This window comes from Gavia stellata, chromosome 20 (genome assembly GCF_030936135.1).
Source record: "Gavia stellata isolate bGavSte3 chromosome 20, bGavSte3.hap2, whole genome shotgun sequence".
Lineage (NCBI taxonomy): Eukaryota > Metazoa > Chordata > Aves > Gaviiformes > Gaviidae > Gavia > Gavia stellata.
The window spans coordinates 9,602,816-9,619,866 of record NC_082613.1 but is presented as its reverse complement, the minus strand read 5'-3'; the positions used below and the strand labels follow the sequence as shown (position 1 = coordinate 9,619,866).

The 17,051-nt window shown below is 54.2% G+C and overlaps 1 protein-coding gene across 1 annotated transcript; it reads right to left on the bottom strand.

Moving 5' to 3' along the window:
- Positions 1-6,722: 6,722 nt before the first annotated feature.
- On the bottom strand, positions 6,723-13,003 carry LOC104254382 (opsin-5-like). The gene is made up of 5 exons (XM_059827417.1): positions 12,916-13,003; positions 11,101-11,263; positions 10,347-10,474; positions 8,110-8,438; positions 6,723-7,277 (listed from the first exon to the last, which is right to left on the bottom strand). The coding sequence occupies exons 1-5, from the start codon at positions 13,001-13,003 to the stop codon at positions 6,723-6,725; spliced, it is 1,263 nt and encodes a 420-aa protein (XP_059683400.1).
- Between the last annotated feature and the right edge of the window lie 4,048 nt (positions 13,004-17,051).

Below are 17,051 nucleotides of genomic sequence, written 5' to 3'. Positions count from 1 at the left end.
GCTCTGTGCCTCAGTTTCCCCACTAATCAAGATCCCCTCTGCAATGCCAACAAGCGGCCCTCTGAGCTGCTTGATATTTGGGGCTACTAAAACTGTGGTCAGACTGGCCAGCCTGACAGCAACCCCTGTGCCAGACAGGGAGGAGAGCAGGCAGTGAGGGGATGCCCCTGCCTGTCCCGCTCCCTTGCATCCCCCATCGGGACAGCTGCACTGAGTACGGCCGTGCCACCGGGCTTGGGACAGCGCCCAACCACCCCCTCCCGGGGGGGGGCTGCCACACAATGACCAGCCGATGCTCAGCCAGGGAGAGCTCCCAGGTCTCACCCATAAGACATGACGGAGCATGCGATGGGGCTCCTGCGCGTCCTCCCTGCAGACACGCCATCACCACTCCCGCCCCCCCCGAGTGACATGTCTGTGGGCACCGAGACAGCCGCATGGCAGTCACTGATAAGCGGTCATTACCATGGAGGCTGGTTTACGCACAACCTGTACCATCTTCGAGCCCCATCAGTGCCCTGGGTGCCGGAGAGCCAGATCCGGGCCCCAGCCTGCTCATGACTCACCAGCCAAATGCGAGCAAACACCTCCAGCTTTCCCTGTCTTGGTTTCATCATGATGAAGGTGTTATTTTTAACTCAACCACACCAAGAGACATTATTTTAAACATTAAAGCACCTACCGGCTGTTTCTACAGCCTAATCTAAAAGCTTCCATAAAAGGACCAAAAGCAATAGCCGCTATCTGCCATTCAGGAGCTTAACGTTTGGGAAGCAAGTCCAGGGCTCCAAGCTTTTCTTGTTAAACACCCTTTGCCTTTTCCCAGCGGCTGTGGAGCCTGTAGGTGAGGTCACCCACCCCAGAGAGGAGGTTTCCACCCATGGGGCTGCATTTAAATGTCAGTGGCACAGACTGTAGCTGAGGGCTACCCAGCCTTCGAGAAGAACAGGGCCACGGGAGACGGCACAGCCAGAGCACAGCCACCAGCGGGGAACACACACCGTCGGCTTTGTGCAGCCGCTGATCCTGGCAGTACCAAGGGTCTGGATGTGAGGGGTCGCTGGCCATTACTTGGATTGGTGGTGTGCGTTGAGGGCAGCTCTGATTTGAGCTGATGGGATCCTCAACACTGCATCCCACTTTAAATTTGAACAGGAGTTGGATGAGCTTGTGCAAGACCTGTCAGAGCAAGAGGCTGCTGGGGAGGCTGGTCCTGCCTCCCAGTCCTGCTCGTGAGGAGGCCAACAGCAGCACAACGGCCGAGAGCCACCAGCTGGGGGGGGTTTATACCTTCAATTAATCACCACAGCCAGAAGTAATGAAATCACTTTGAAGCAATTAAGCTAGAGGAATGTTGGGGGGGGGAGGGGGGGGGGGCAGCAGTGGTATTTAAAAAGCAACTGCACTAAAACTTCAGAAGGCACCCACCACACTTGTCACAACCTGGAGTTAAGACTTCATTTTCCCCTCAGATTACACATTAACCTCCATAGTTTGGAACCACTGGAAGAAACTTCTACTGTTGTGTCAATGATCGATTTTCACATTCATTTATAATTTTGCTCACTTTCCTTGACGGTCACTTTATTCCCCATTTTTCCTTTCCTAGGATACACTGCTTCTCTGCCACCTTGGAGTGTGCTGTTGTGCCCTCAGAAGCCTGAGCAATCCCCCATTTTGGTGGAACACAGCTCACGGTGGGCCCTGGGGACATTTGGGTTGAGGCACCCTGGCTACCGGGCACCTCCAGTTGTTCTAAGTTTTTCTGTCCACAGCAAACCGAAAACCAAGCAGAACGGTAGAGCATGTCCCTGCGGCCTCAGAGCAGCTCTGAGGGAAGCACAGCAGGCACTGGTCACCTCGTTTGAGGCAAAGCAGTCCTTGCAGAGCCAGTTCACAGAACCAGTGTTAATAGATATTAAACTCAAAGGGCAAATTTTTTCCAAAGGTTCGTATCTGTACACAATCTAACGGCTGCTACCCTTAGCAGAGAGGGAAGTGGCAGAAAAATGACATCTGCTCTCAGCTTCATTTATGTAAAAAATCACATTTTGCTGGCCACATCCACTGTGAAACATGGCCCTAGAGACTGCTGCTGGGCCCTGGAGACCACAGGAAGGGACAGCTTTTGGATGAAGCCATAAGACAAATTAAGACAGAGGCTCAAGTCACACACCACCCATTTTGCCGGTGCTATCATACAGACAGCTGCAGGATGCTGCATTGCTCCAACGTCCAGCCCCGTGTGCAGCTGAGGTTGGTGGGACACAACACTGATTTGAGAAGCGTGCCCGTGTTCCCAGGACAAGCGGGAAGGCTGTGAGGACACACACCCACTGCTTTAGTTCACCCTTGAATTCTCTTTCAAGCTTAAACCGCTGCCAGGTTGGGTCTCTCCCAAGAGGGGCAGGAGTGCATTGCTCACCTGCTTACCTCTCAAGGTATGGCAGCAAAGGAGAAGGTGTCCTGGAAATGCTGCTGCTTTGCAGGTTATTAATGGAGTCACAGTGAGCAAACTGCATTATTTCAGAGCCCTACAGTACCGTCAGTGGAAGAACACAGAAATCCCAGGGGTTATTGCCCTATGCCATCAGGTTAGTACCAAAGTGATTTTATGACACTGATGGATGTGAAATCATGGGCAATTTGGGCAGAAAATAATCCCAGAATGGGCTGACTACCTTTTGAAACTACCTTACGGTTGTAACTGGCCTCTGCCAGCTTGCCTTTGGGAAGGAATCTCTCTCCTGGTGAAAAATTTCTTGCTGCAGGTTTTCTGGCTCAGGCTGGTCAAAGGAGCATACCTGCCTGCACTCACCTCAGCATCTTCAACCTCAAGAGGCTGATCGAACTTGGAATATGATGACTGTTTGAAAATAAAGTCATCACTGATGAGAGGCACAAGTGCTCTCACTCAGCCAGCACGGAGCAGGAAACGCAGTGACTGTAGCACACCTGCCCAGGCACCGAACCCAAACCAAGGCAGCCCCAGCGCATTCCCTATACCAGGGCCAGGCTCTCCCGGAGCAGCGGCACAGCACTGCAGCCCCCAACCCCCCTTCCCACGCAGCTCAGAACCGGGGACCAGGCCCCAGCCGCTCCAAAAGCTAAAGGAATCTCAGCAACCACCTCCCAAAGCCCACCCGACCGCAGCAGCTCACACAGACCCTACCTCAGCCCCAAGGCGCAGAGCCACCGTCCTCCTCGCAGCCCCAAGCTCACCCCACCAGCAGCCATCCCAGGAGCTGCCCTTGTAGGGAGGGGGGGCTCTTGTCCTCAGGTAATTGGTGGCAGCTGATGGCACCATTCCCAGCTGGGGACACTGATTAAATGGGCACCAGCTGTGCCATGCCCCAGGGGACGGGCCAGCCTGGCAGGCAGGAGTACCCCGGTTATGGCAGCACCAGGTCATGCCGGGGAGGGACCCTGGACCTGCTGTGTGGCCTGGCCACCGTGCATGGAGTTAATTAAATCGATCTGGATTTTGCTAAGTGGCTGCAGTGCCACTGCCTGAACCCCAGCAGCAGGAGTGTCTCTATGAATGTAGATCAAAGCATACTCAGTATTACGCGCTCTCGATGTTACGCATTCTCACACCAAACTGAAGATGAAGATGCTGATCCGGGGTTTTCCCGGAGTAATAAAGGACCTGGGGGATTTGCAGATGGTTTTTTTTTTTCCTGTCTCCTTTATGTGATTTCTGGACTGCAGTATTTTTTAGCTAGCAGGGGACAAAGTGGCAGGCCAGGGGGGCCGGTAAGCAAGGCAGGGACCTGATGCTGCATCGGTGGTTGGACCACGCTGCGCCCCGAGCCCGTGGCAGCCCGAAGCCCCAGCCTGGCCCGGGTCACATCCTTGGCCCGCCGGCCAGCCCAGGGTGGCCATGCCCTGACAGCCCCCAGGAGATGGCAGCAGCCCTTCATGTTCATGTCCTGCGGTGGGAAACAGCCCTTGGCCACCTTTCTGGAGGCTCCTCTCCCCCCATGGCGCGATGGGCAGCAGGCACAGCGGGGCTCGGCCGAGGCCACACCATCGCCACTGGCCACACCATCGCGGCTTCGCCCCGGCAGGAGGACGGCTCGGCTGCTGGGGAAGGAGAGGTTTGCTTGCCCCGAGTCCCCATGCCCCGGCCGAGGGGCCGTGCCCCCTCTCCGCCGTCGCTCGCCCACAGCCGCACGCAGCAGCAGGCACAGCAGCGGTATTGCCATGTACCCCGGAGCGCGGCCGCCAACATATACCTGAACCAAGTCGAACACCAGTTTTGCATGAGTGGATTTACTTTAAAAACATACAATGTCTGGAACACGATGACTAGTCAGCAGAGACACCGAGCGCTTGTGATTCCCTCCTGTGCCGGGGCGCCTGGGACGGGGCTCGGGGAGCAGTGCCCCGAGCCGTGGGGTGGGAAGGGGCCGAGCAGCCGTGCCCCGGGCCGGGCGGTGACTGGCCCTCCTAGAAACCTGCACCCACGCTGGAAACTTTGTCCTCTCTCTTCACTGGCTGCCCTGATTTTTCTTTGTTTGTTTGCAGCATTTTGCAAATATTGCACATCTTTGGGTTGGGTTTGGGGTTTTTTGCATAGCAGGAATAGGAGACGAAGGGAGGAGTGTTGCTCCCCACATAGCCTTTCAGTTATTACTTGCCTCTTGTGCATAAACCCGGCCCTGCCCCAACTGCCTGCACTGCAGGTATCACACGTGGGCAAAACCATTCTGGGAGGATGCAAGTGCACCCCAGAGGTATCGGTGACCCTCTCCTGTCACGAGGAAACTGCTAGGTGAAGCGGCTAAGTGGAAATGACCAAGGGACAAAAGCAAATGCCACGACTGCCATGCTGTCGTGCGCTAATCAGAGCTGTGCAGCAGCAGCCAGTAATGATGGCACACACAGAAAGCAGGGAGAGGACCACCCGCAGCCCAGCACCCTCCGGTGCCTCGCTGGGTGCCTCTGCATGCACGCATGCACCCACCACAGAGCTTGCGCTGGCTCCGGTGCCACCTACACTGGAACTGGGCCACATCATTGAGCCCAAAAAGCCCAGCTCCTGATTTTAATGCCTGGGTTGCTTAAATGACCAGTGGTGGGCATTTGCCATCTGCCCCCGAGGGAGCAGAGCTGCCCCCCTGTATTTCTGCACGCCCCTGCAGCTAGCGGGTCTTTTGTGAAGTGCTGTGTGTCCTCGGAAGAGAGGAGGCTGCTGTATCTGTGCTAAGAAAAGGCAGTGATACATCGCGGTTCTGGGAGGGACTGCTAAAAATAGCAGTATCTGTATTTGGAGAGCGGAGGAAGGAGGGAGAGCTCAGGGTCGGCTGGCAGGCAGGGCTGGCAGGCAGGGTGCAGCCAGCGATGGCATCGGCGGCAGCGGCTGTTTCCCAGCACTCGGTGCAGAAAACAGGTCACTATTCCCATTTAGCACATCCGTGATTTAATGCTGCAGCTCTGGTGATGGGTTGTGGTGTGGTTTTGTTCGTTAACCAGCGACAACGTTAAAGCACTCCCACGAGTAAGTGCCTTGCTGGGTGCCTCTGCTACGGACTCTTCTCATCACCTTGGATGCATCTTTTAATTTTTTGGGGCATAACCAACCTCTTTCGGCACCCTGGCCGTCTTATTCACCCCCTGCAAAGCAAAACCAGCTCCCGCCGTGCCCAAGGCAGGGCACACGAGCGGCTCGGTGCTGGGGGTGGGACGGGGAGCCCCCGAGCTCAGTCCCAGGTGAGCTTCACCGCAGGGCTGCCAGCATGCTGCTGGAGAGAGACGTCTGCGAGCCCGCCCTGCGCCTGCCACAGCGGATAACCTGGGGACTTTCCTACTGATGGCTCTGCATCAGGCCCTTTCACAGCTTCTTGGTCCTTTTTGTCCCAGACTCTTCCCATGGGTGAACTGCCCACACCGATCTCCAAACGCCGACTACAAGGCCGCGGGATGCTGTTGCCCAGGCAGCTGCTCCCCTGCGCAGCAGTGCCGGCGGCGTGAGCTGCCCCGTCGTCTTCCCAGCCGCGGCCACAGCCCTGTCTCCAGGATGGTGCTCACACACATTTGCCATTCCCTGCCTGGAGAGCATGACCTGGGACTGCTATTACTCGCACCGGGATTATTTTAACCCCAAATCCTTACGCTAAAGACAAGCTCCCATTTCGAACTATAGGACGGTGGTGGGTTTGTGTTCAAATCGAAGGAGTGGGGTAACCCCCTGCGGAGAGAGTAGTCTCTTGAGAGGTATATAAAGATGTTTCATAATCCCAAGTGAGGTAGCTGAGCGGCACGGTCCCGCTCCCCGATGGGAAAGGACACGGTCAGCGGGGGCTGCAGGAGCGGGCGCTGGAGGTAGGATGCCTCTCGGGGCCTCCTGGCCCCCAGCCCTCCCTGCCAGGCACAGTTTCTTAAGACAACCAAGTTCCTACTTGGTCATCAGAGCACCAGGATGGAAAAACAAAGGCCAAGGGCCCCGAGAGCAAGCTGCAGGAGAAACTGCACCCTGGACTTGCACCCTGGGCAGATTTCAGGCACTGGGGTCTAATTTTTTTTTTTTCGCAAGTGCAAAGACTAGGCTCAGAGTTGCAAGAGCCAAACCAGAGGGGGAGGCAAGGTTGGTCTTAAATTTCCATGTCACTTCATCTGCAGAACATGCTGGGGACCCATCAGATATGTAGGTGAGAGAAATGTTGCGTTTGGGTTTGTCTTCCAGTGCACTGGTAGGACACAGCCGGGCACGGCTGGGCTCAGAGAAGGTCTTTCATGATATCCGATGGCAGGGCTTCCCCCGCCACATTCGCAGCACCCAGGCCCGACCTTTTCCGTGTGACAAGCACCATCACCTGCACCGTCCTCTTCAGCCCCGGCTGGCAAGCAGCTCCATCGGCCAGGATAGCCAGGGGAGCGCATCGGGGCGAGCTGCTGGGTGCCTGGGGTAGTTTGTAGCACTTGGGGTAGTTACTGAAACACTCAAACGTGTCGTTGCAGTTTCTGCAAGCCCCAGGGTGGTCATGGAAGCCCGGAGATGGGAAGGGCTGGAGCGCGGCATGCGGGCAGCCGCAGCAGAGGAAGGTGCGGATGGCCTGGAGGAGCACCATGTCCTTGGAGATGAACTTCTGGAAGTTGGGCTTGAAGAGCAGGTACACAAGGGGGTTGTAGAGCGTCGAGGACTTGGCAAAGACTGCCGACAGCACGAAGGCCAGCACCGGCACCTGGCTGGCATCACCGAGGACTGCCCACAGGGCAACGATGGCATAAGGGGTCCAGGCAGCCAGAAACCCCAGGCACACGGCAATGCTCAGCTGGAAGAGAAGGAGATGGAGACGGCAGTGCCGTGAGCCTCCTGCGGCACACACAGGATACTGACACCGCCCCCCGCAAAACTCAGCCATGTGCAATAGGACCCCGAGCAGTCGGTCACGTCCCCAGGGAAAGGTGCTCAGCCTTCTGGACCCATCGCACTGGAGCATCGGGGTGTCAGACAACAGGGCAGCAACTCAGCACATCCCAGTGTGGGCACATAAACCTGCACTTGCTTCAGGCGACTCACACCCCGTCCCACCTGGGAAACTCGGGAATTGCCTCAACACGCTGCGTCAGATGGGTACGAAGCAACCTGGCTGGGACCAGGCCAGCATCGGACTCCAACAGCCTTTTGGCAGCGCTCAGAATCCCTCCAGCAATCTGTGTGCCGGCGTGCAGACCGACTGAGAGGCTCTGGAAATGGGCCATGCTCAGAACCCCCTCCTCTAAGAAGACGTGAACGTTTCCTTCGTGGCCAGGCTTGCAAGCTGTTTTCTTTCATGTTTGTTTTTTTTTTTTTAAAGTGTATCCACTTTTTTTTTTTGACATATCCTTGGTAAATTATAGTATTAGCTTGTCGTCTGGGGAACAATGACTCATGCAAGCTCCTTTATGATCTTTTCCAATGTAATTTAAAATGAAAACTCCTCCACCTGATGGCTTTCAACAAGAAATGTGTTATTACCCACACTGATACAAACACCTGGAGAATTCATTGGGAGCGGCAGACACCCTGGCAGAAGGGGTTCTGCCACCTTCACCTGCCCATGGGACAGTGGGCTGGGGCAGGGGGCACCCCGGGACCCCACAGCACCCCGAGCCATCCCCTACCTTCACGACCAGGCTGTGCACGCTGCGGGCTCTGCGCTGGGGGGATGTGTGCTGCCTGACAGCTCTCCGGGACACCCGCACCGTCCAGAGGATCAGCGAGTAGGAGACGAGGATGAGGAGGCAGGGGAGAAGGTAGCAGAAGATGAAGAGGGCGAGGATGTAAAGCGTGGCCTCCCAGCTTGAGGCTTTCCATGTGATGCAGCAGGCTGTCCCGTAGGGCTCGGGGCCGTAGCTGCCCCACTCGGCCAAGGGGGCCGTGGCAAACATCAAGGCGTACGCCCAGACGCACAGCAGCAGCACTCCAGCATGGCAGGGCGAGAACTTGTTGCCTGCGGCAGAGGGATCGGGGTGAGGATAGTTTCCCATCGGCGAGGGGGAGCGGAGAGAGAGGCTGTGACCTGGAGCTGCCCGCACCTCCAGGCAGCGGGAATGAGGCCAACTGCCCTGGGACGCAGCCGGGGCCGCCCGGGCAGGGCAGGAGCTGCTGCACACAGCATGGCAGCACCGCAGCCACGGAGGGGGCAGAGCCACGCCAGTGCCCATCCCCAGGCCCTGGGACACACGGGCATCCTCCTGTCCCCTTGGGCACGGCGGCCGGAGCAAGGAGTCAAGAGAAACGTGAGGGTTTGCCCCAATCTGGGCAGCAAGCGGCAGGATCAGCGGTGCAGCCCCTCTCGGCTTTGGGAGGAGTTGTTGAGAGGTTGTGTGGCTGCTGGTGGCCTGGAGCAGGACGCTGCACCCACGGCCCCACGGGGATACGGCTGCACCCACGGCCCCACGGGCAGCTGGGAGGGAGGGAGGCAGGCAGAGCTGCCTCCAGGACTGCTCAAAGCCATCCCAGACACTGTCATTTGAAGGACCTTTTCCTCTCTGGCAGACTGAAGCACTCGGGGAGGTGGGTTTTTTCCTTTTTGTCCCATCCCCCATCAAATCTAAAACTCCCTGATCTTCTAAGAGCTCAGTATAAAGTGCTAAATCTTCAGCCACACATAGCAGTAAAATTTTGCTTTGAAATGAAGCAATTAAAAGCACATTGAGATTAGCCATTTCCTCACAGAAAATGGGCCGGGGTGTCACGGGCAGATAAGCTCAACGTGCCAGGCTGCCAAGCGCTGGCTCATCTAGAGAGCAGAACCTGCGCAGGGAAAAGCCACCGGTACCTGGGCTACCTTTTAACAGCTAACTTTTATCTTTATCTTTCCTTCCACCTTTTTAGTGATCTCCTGAGCCATTGTGCTGGCACATAACCAAGGTGACTCTGCTCCAGCATCGTCCTTGAAGCACTGTCAGCTGCTGCGGACAAAGCACATTGGCAGTTGGCGACAGGCACAGGCTCGGGGCAGACGGGCAGCGAGCCACAGGAGAGGGGGTGAGGATGCAGCTTGGGGTGCTGGTCTGCACATCAAAATATTATCTTTGATTTTCCCACTTTATTTCTATTTTTGGTCTTTAATCCAAAGTCTTTTCTGAAGATACGTGCTAGATGGAGGATTAGCAGCTGAGCTGAGGAAATTAAGAAGCAACTCCAAATAGGAGGAGCTGTAAATGTGTAGGGGACATCCCTGGGTCCCCTTGCCTCCTCAGGCGCTCTCTGCGGTGCATGCCCTCTACAAAGAGCTGGTGCCCGAGCTTAGAGCTGCAAACATTCACATTAGCTCTGTGGAGGAAGTCCAGGTGAAAATAGGGCTACAGAAGTGAGCTACAACACTGCAGACCCAGCCCTCTGGTATTAATTATTTCGGTGAATTAAATACTTTTGGCCTATGGCTTTCCCACCAGGGACAAGGAAAAGCGGCTCTTCCTTGCACTGCCAGAGCTTGTGGCTTCCCAGATGCAGAGTCTGCTCTGGTCTAAGCTCAAGTATGTGTATGGACGTTCAAAACCCCGCAACCTGCTGTGAAACGGTAGCTGGGACTTTTCTACAGAGGATGGACAACCCCCTTGGCACTTTCCTGGACGATGCTCCTGAGCCCTAGAGTGACGCAAGGGACGGCTGAGTTGTCTGCACAGGGCATGGGCACAACGGCACAGGGTACTGGGGCTCCATAGCCCCACGGCAGTGGAGGGGGGTGAATACACAAGTGATAAAAGCCTTCAGAGTCTGCTGCGGGAATAGGCTGCCCTGAGGCAAAGCTTTCCCAGAAGAGGTGGATCTGGCCGTAAGAGAAGGAAGAAAAAGGGTTATATTAACAGAGAGGGGTGTAAGTATAGATCAGATAACGCATCCCGGCACCTACCATATGTTGGGTAACAGACCTTCAGGCAGCAAACCGTGCTGAGCACCGTCAGGCTGGTGAGGCTGCACAGCCCGAACAAGACCCCGCAGAAGGCGTAGAGGGTGCACACCGCCTGGTTGAACAGCCACCTGCAAGGGAAAGCCTGCGGGTAAACCCAGCCCTTCCCCTCTGCCCGGGCCGGCTGGCTGACAGCCCCGGCCACGCGGCTGGATGGGAATTGTCTCGGTGGTCCCTGCTCCGGAGGAAGGCTGGGTGTTTCCCAGCTGCTCTCCGGGCGGTGGGGCCTCAGCTGCTGGTCCCACAACAGGAGCAAAGCTGACCATGCGTGGAGCGGCTGCAACAGGCTGCATGGATACCAGCACCTGATTGCCCAAGAAAACGTGGGCATGATCTTGCCCCTAATTTGTTCCCTGAGCATCCCAGTGACAGGCACAGATGGAGCCACGGGTGCGGGAGCTGCCCTGATCCACGCTGGCGCACACCACTGCGGTGCCTGTGCCATGCGGGTGGCAGCTCGGAAACCCACCACCAAACCCCTGTTACGGCAAGTCTGTGTGATAAACCGGAGGGACAGGGAAGAGCAAGCCACCCTGCTGTGGGATGGATGTCTGTGATGTTACACAGTGCCCCAGTGCCACCGGACTGACTCCTTGGGTCACTCCAGACCCCTGTCAGGGATCTTCCCATTTCAAGACAAGGTTTGCAAACTGTACCCGGGGCCATCGACCAGCTCAGGGCCGCTTCCACAAGGTACCTGTGTGCAAAGAAGGACGAGGTGGCCAAGGGGAAGAGAGTCACCGTCATGCTCAGGTCACTGATGGCGAGGTTGACAATGAAGAACTCGGCAGGCTTCAGCATGGACCTCTTCCGATAGGCCACCAGCAGGAGCAGCGAGTTCCCAGAGAGGGACATGATGCCTGCGGAGAAGGCAGAGGAACGGTGCTGTATGTAACAGAGCTGGGAAAGGAGCCAGGATCATCTTGAGATGTTTGGAAGCAAACACCGGAGATGTCTACAGAGGGTGGAAAGGGCTCCAGGCTTCCCTCTCCGGAGCGGGCTGAGCAGGGGAGCCCACGGGACCTGCAGAGCTCTGTGAGCACATCTGGAGCTGCTTTACATTGAATTTGATCCCTTCCCCTTCCTGAGATCCTACAGAGGCGTTTGGTAGGAGGGCAGTGATGGGATGAGACTGCAGTGGGCTCCGGGTGCAGGATCTGGCCAGAGTCACTTCTTCCAGCTGGAAGGAGCAAGGGAGGCACTTCCTTCCAGCTAGATAAATAACGGGAGCTGTGTGCGATTGCTCTTCTGATGTGAGGCCAAGAAGCTGGGCCCCTTCGCCTTTTTAATTTCTCCCTGGCAACGTCACTCCTGTGAGTCTGTGCTGTCCAATATCATGGTAACAAAATAAACAAGAAGAGAGGCATTATGGAGATCAAGGAAAATCCAGACTAAACAAAAGAAGGCTCTTTGTTTGCTATTAGTGTATTTAAAACAACAGTGGTGATTAAAATTTTATAACAATTTTTTTATTATGTAATTGTTCTTTCATTGAAAAGAGGTTTCGGTGTCCTCAGAAGGGGAATCTTTGCTGCTCTTGGGGCAGGTTGGGTAAGATGAGAGTTTATCCCTTATGGATTAGGCTGTAAATTAAACATCATGGTAAGAACTAGCTTCCAAAGCCACTGAACAGCCAACACTGAAGTTCCTCTTGGGAACAGGATTCCCATGCAGGACCTGGCCAAATCCAGGGCTTTGGAGTTGCTGGAGGGTAGAGTACTGAGATGTTTGTCCTTATTCCCAGCCTCACGAGGCATTTTTCCCACAGAGCTAGTCTCACAGCTGTACTAAGTACATTTTATTAGCTGTACTAACTCCTAGGAGCTGTAGGTGCCTATAGGACTGCTGGCAGTCCCAGTGGCGTGAGCCCTGCCCTGTGTGCGAGCATCTTTTTGGTTCCCCATGCTTGCAGGCATGAAAACTCTCCTGGCACTTGGGAGAAAACTTGCTTGGGGCTCAGAAAATTGGAAGGCTTTTCTCTGCCCATCATTCGCTTCTGGCGCACACCAACCCGGGCTAAGCCACCTCAGAGCATGTCCCAGCCCCTTAGTTTTGCCTGCTGGCTTTCTGGTGCCACTAACTCCAAATCACAGGACGTTCAGCAGCATCTTCTGCTGAAAGCAAGGGCCAGATGGAGGTCCAAACCACCTTCAATAGTCGTGAAGCTGGCAACGCTAACAATGAGACCCTATTCATCTCACATTGGGTGGCTGCAGTTACGGCATGTTCCTCAAAGGTTGTTCTTCAACCTTCCAAATATTTAAAAACGTAACTGGTACTTGCAGTTCCCCTGAGAGGGGAAGGCAGTCACCAAGCTTTGGCCAGATCATCCTTTTGAGTAATGTGGAGAGGGCTAACGTGGGAAGGGCCAGTTTGATTATTCTGCTAATGACTGAAGGCTTCTGGATGCATCAGTGACTGCAAAGCGCCTGAATGTCTCTGGCAAGCAGGCAGGTACCTGGGCTGCCCGCAGCAGGGACAGACAGAGGTATAACAGGCTATATTTCCTTACCAAAGACTAAATAGAGCGTGCCAAAAATCAGGTCTTCTCTCTCCGATAATGTGGAGATGAACACTGAGGCATTGGATGCATTTCCCATCTGCAAAGCAAGATACAAATACAATGAGGGTGAATTTTGGCTAATAAAGGAGTGCTCGGCTTCCTCAGTTCCCCGGGAGGACAGCTCTGCAACACGCTCCCGGCACGGTGCCACAACCAAGCCAGCAGCGTGCAACCCTCCCGGCCCTGCCACTGTGGGAGGAGGCTCTGGTAACGCGGCGTGCAGCACTGACCTAACCGGCTGCGCAGGGGGCCGATAATAGGATCAGGCTGGTAATCTCACTTGATTACCATTTTTTCAATTACAGATTTTACTGATTAGCATTAGATCTAGATTAGCCTTAGATTAGATTAGATTAGCCTTTGTATCTAAATTTTCTTTGCAAGTCTTGGCCATGTGCTGACTGCAGCAGGCGCTGCGTGTTTGGACATAGGGACCGGCTGCTTGGAGCTAGAGGCTTGTCTTCTGCACAGTCCCCCACCTCCTCCAAGCTTGCCCTGTCCTTCACGTGCCTCTGCCTGTCCCTGTGTCCACATTAGCAGAGAGACTTGGGCCAAACTGCCCTTGCAATGCAGCCCAGACCTGTTCACATGCCATCCCGGCGGCATATTAATTGCCTCTACTGTGAGACGAGTACTGCATGAGCTGAGAAGGACCTGTGCAGACAATGGGACTTGCAACAAGCTGTTCATCAGACTCTGGCCCAGGAGACCCCACAGCTGGGCACAGAAAGGAATTGTCACCCCGATCATCACTGCGCATGGCTGGGACCTTCCTTCTTCAGCTGTAACTAAATCTGATCCGTGCTGCCAGCAGTGCAGGCAATGAAGAACTTGAGGGTGAACACATGTATTAACACAAAAAAAAAGTAGTAGTAAAAAGTCATTCCCTTTCTCGGGGTACCTGACTCAATCATTGAGTTTTATTGGCCTAATTAGTTTCCCTGTTATTTCGTGCAGCTGAGCCCAAGGTTCCCAAGTGCTTAGGAAGTTAATAGAGGGTAGTAGAGCAGAACAGCAGACATGTTTCAGTATATTCACTCCCTTCACTGATAACAAATAAATGGAAAAATATTTTGTTCAGGTGAAGAAAAAAAAAGAGAGGGGGTGAGAGAAAATAATGGTTTAATTATGTGTTTCGATAGCTGTTAGCTTGCTTGCTGGGATGTTTAATGCATACAGCATTCCTGTCTCCTTCCCCAAGGTCCCTACCTGCACGCGGCAGGAGAACCGAAAAGGGTGGCCTGCCAGGGAGCAGGGGCTGGGGAGGGGAAGGCTGCTGGGGCCAGCCTGGGCACGGTTTAACCTTCACAAGTGGCAATGGGCTGCTTAGTCCTGCCCCATAGCCTAGTCTTCATAGGGCCATGCTGCGAGCTGGAACAGGGAACAGATTTGGCCTTATGGGGAGAAGGTGAATAAAAATAGTATCCCCAGCACAGATCCCTACCTGAGCAATAACAGCCGTGAGGCGGCTCGGGAGCTATCGAATGGGCCAAGAGCCGTGGGAGACAGAGCCTTTCTTTCCATGAGTTTTGCTGACATGGACTTCACAAACACAGTGACTACCCTGGTTATCTGTACCCAGGTGAACGCCCGCCTCACACCCAAGGCTGCATTCAGACAGATGGAGCTAATTACTTGAAGTAATGAGTAAATTAGCTTTGAGTGTAAATGTATTTTAAGACACTAATTGGTGTTAAACAGCCAAGAGATCCTGCCAGTAGTTCTTCATTCTCTGTGTTACTCACCCACACAGCCAAATACTGACGGACCATGGTTCCTCTGGCCGACTTCATGGCCTTCTTGGGTTAGGTGGGCACACAACCTATGGGATGTTTATAGCTCACATAGTCCCACTTGCTACTTTTCAGTGTGCCTATCTCAAGCATCTGATGTTAAGCAATCAAATATTTTTATGGTCGGTGCCTACATACCATGAGTATGATGGAGTTGCCTCTGCAGGCCAGGCAGGATGCTGGTTAATTTAGTTAATGGGAGCTGCAGTGGTCATCCAAGGTTCTCAATTCACTCTGTTGAACTTCTGGACTCTCTGGATGGTTCCTGTTCCCCTTATGAACAGAGACGGTGGAAAGCAAGAGAACTGGTCTGTGCAAAACAGTCCCAGCAAGTGTGTGCTGCACAGAAAGAGGTATTATGCACTGACTGAAGAAGGAGCAACTGCAAGCCAGGTTTTGGCTTGCTCCCTCTAGTAGACATGGCCAAAGCTCTTGTACTGCTGGCAGACTCCCACATCCTTGAGATATGTTTTGCCCAGGTTATTGGTTTGGCAGCTTGATGCAAATGTGATTTTAAATTACGCTCCATTTACATCATCCTGCTAAACAGACAGAGGCTCTCAGGAAGCTGTGTGACACACTTGCCTCCTTCCCCAACTCATTTATTCGCTTTTGGCGATGAGAAAGAGGTACCGTACTGTTTTGAAACGCCCCATCCTCCTGCCTGGGTCTGGCGAGTCTGGTCTGTGGCACTGCATGGACATCGTGAAGGCAAACGTGGACAGCCAGGACGTCTACCCACTTCTGTTTGGGTTTCCTAGTACAATCTTTCACTTCAGAGAAATGACCACCACACCTGGGATTTTTCCAATGTCTTGTGCAGAACAAGGCACATTTAACAACAGTGTGTGCTTTACCAAGAAACTAAACCGCGGCTATTATCTGCTGGCTTGGAAGAGGCTGCTAGCCCTTAGGTTTTGATACACCAGCACCTATGGGAAAAAGCGCCAAGCAGTGTGATTGCCCAGGCAGGCTGACAGGCACACAGCTGTTTGCTACTTGAACATACCAAATGTCCCCTGTCTTGTTACCGGTATGTACAAGTACAGTGTGGCAACTTCTCATACATCATTACTTGTATTTATGTACCTGCAGTTTTGATGTTCAGTCTCAAAAATTCAATCTCTCTTCATAATTACCTGGTAAGGAAAATGTTAACATTTGCATCCTAGAGGCTTCCTACTTTAAACAATATAGTATTGCTGTCAGAGCAGCAACCTGACTCGGAGGACTCCTTGCCAGCCCAGCACACACTTTGCAGGTGCTCACACCCCTGATCTGCTTTTCCGTATGCTCTCCTGGCTGGTGGACGTTGCTCTCTCAGTTCTGCTTTGGCACGGGGGTAGCCTTGGACCACTCTAACACATTTGAATGTCCTCATTTGCATGATATACTTCTGCTGCCTCAATTTGCTTTTCTTAGCAAACATAATTCAAAAGGTGCTTGCTTTACACCCCTTCTACCCCCTCCCTGTTCATCTTGCCTGGTCACAATGCAGAGGACCAAGCGCTGTCAGCGTTGCCCCACGGCAGCAGATGCTACTCATGAGAAGGTTATGAGAAGTCACTGTAACCTCCATCCCATAACTTGGGCTTTCTAGCTGCTCTGGGCAGAGTGAAAACTCCCTGGCCATCCTCATAAATGTCTACACAGCATAATTACCAGGGCACGCAAGGTTGGAGTCTGAGCAGCAATGGGCCAAGATCCACCCTGAGCTCTGCTTAGAGGGAAAAGCGTTTAGGCAGGAAATTATCCCACCTAATATTAACCTGGGAAGCTGCACACCATTCCTCAACCTGCGCTGGATACCCAGGGAAGCAATTCACTGCCTGATCTTTCTGCACTTGCACCACACAAAAAGCATCTCAGAGTAACTCCGGTTGCTTGGCTCGCCACCTGCTCACAGGCTTTCACTTACAGGTTTTTGTTGAAGGTGACTGTCCCCTCTCTGTGTCCTCAGCATGACTGATGGCACCTGCAGCTCTGGGAAGCTCCTCCCTGCCTGCCCGGCCGACGCACTGGGGTGTGCCGGTGTCCAGCTGGGGTGGCCTTTCCCATTTGCTCCCTGGGAGCTTGGGGAATCGAATCAGCAGGAATCCTGAGCAGAGCCCATGCATCCCAGACAGAGGCACCAGCCTCTGAGGCGACGCCAGGCAGCTTTAAGCTGTGCCTCCTTGCCCCGGTCTGTGCTGGACCCATCTTTCAGCAGATATTAAAGCGATAGCAAAACTGTCGGTACCTGTTCTGGGAGCTGGGGAGCCCCAGGCCCTGTGGCTTCGGCGTGCTCCCTCT

Excerpts from the sequence above, each read along its gene's own strand:
- LOC104254382 (XM_059827417.1), bottom strand. The coding sequence starts at position 13,003 with ATGGGAAATGCATCCAATGCCTCAGTGTTCATCTCCACATTATCGGAG. Across the intron at positions 8,439-10,346 it reads GGTCTGTTACCCAACATATG|GCAACAAGTTCTCGCCCTGC; the intron begins GTAGGTGCCGGG and ends CCTCTGCCGCAG. Across the intron at positions 7,278-8,109 it reads TGCACAGCCTGGTCGTGAAG|CTGAGCATTGCCGTGTGCCT; the intron begins GTAGGGGATGGC and ends CTTCTCTTCCAG.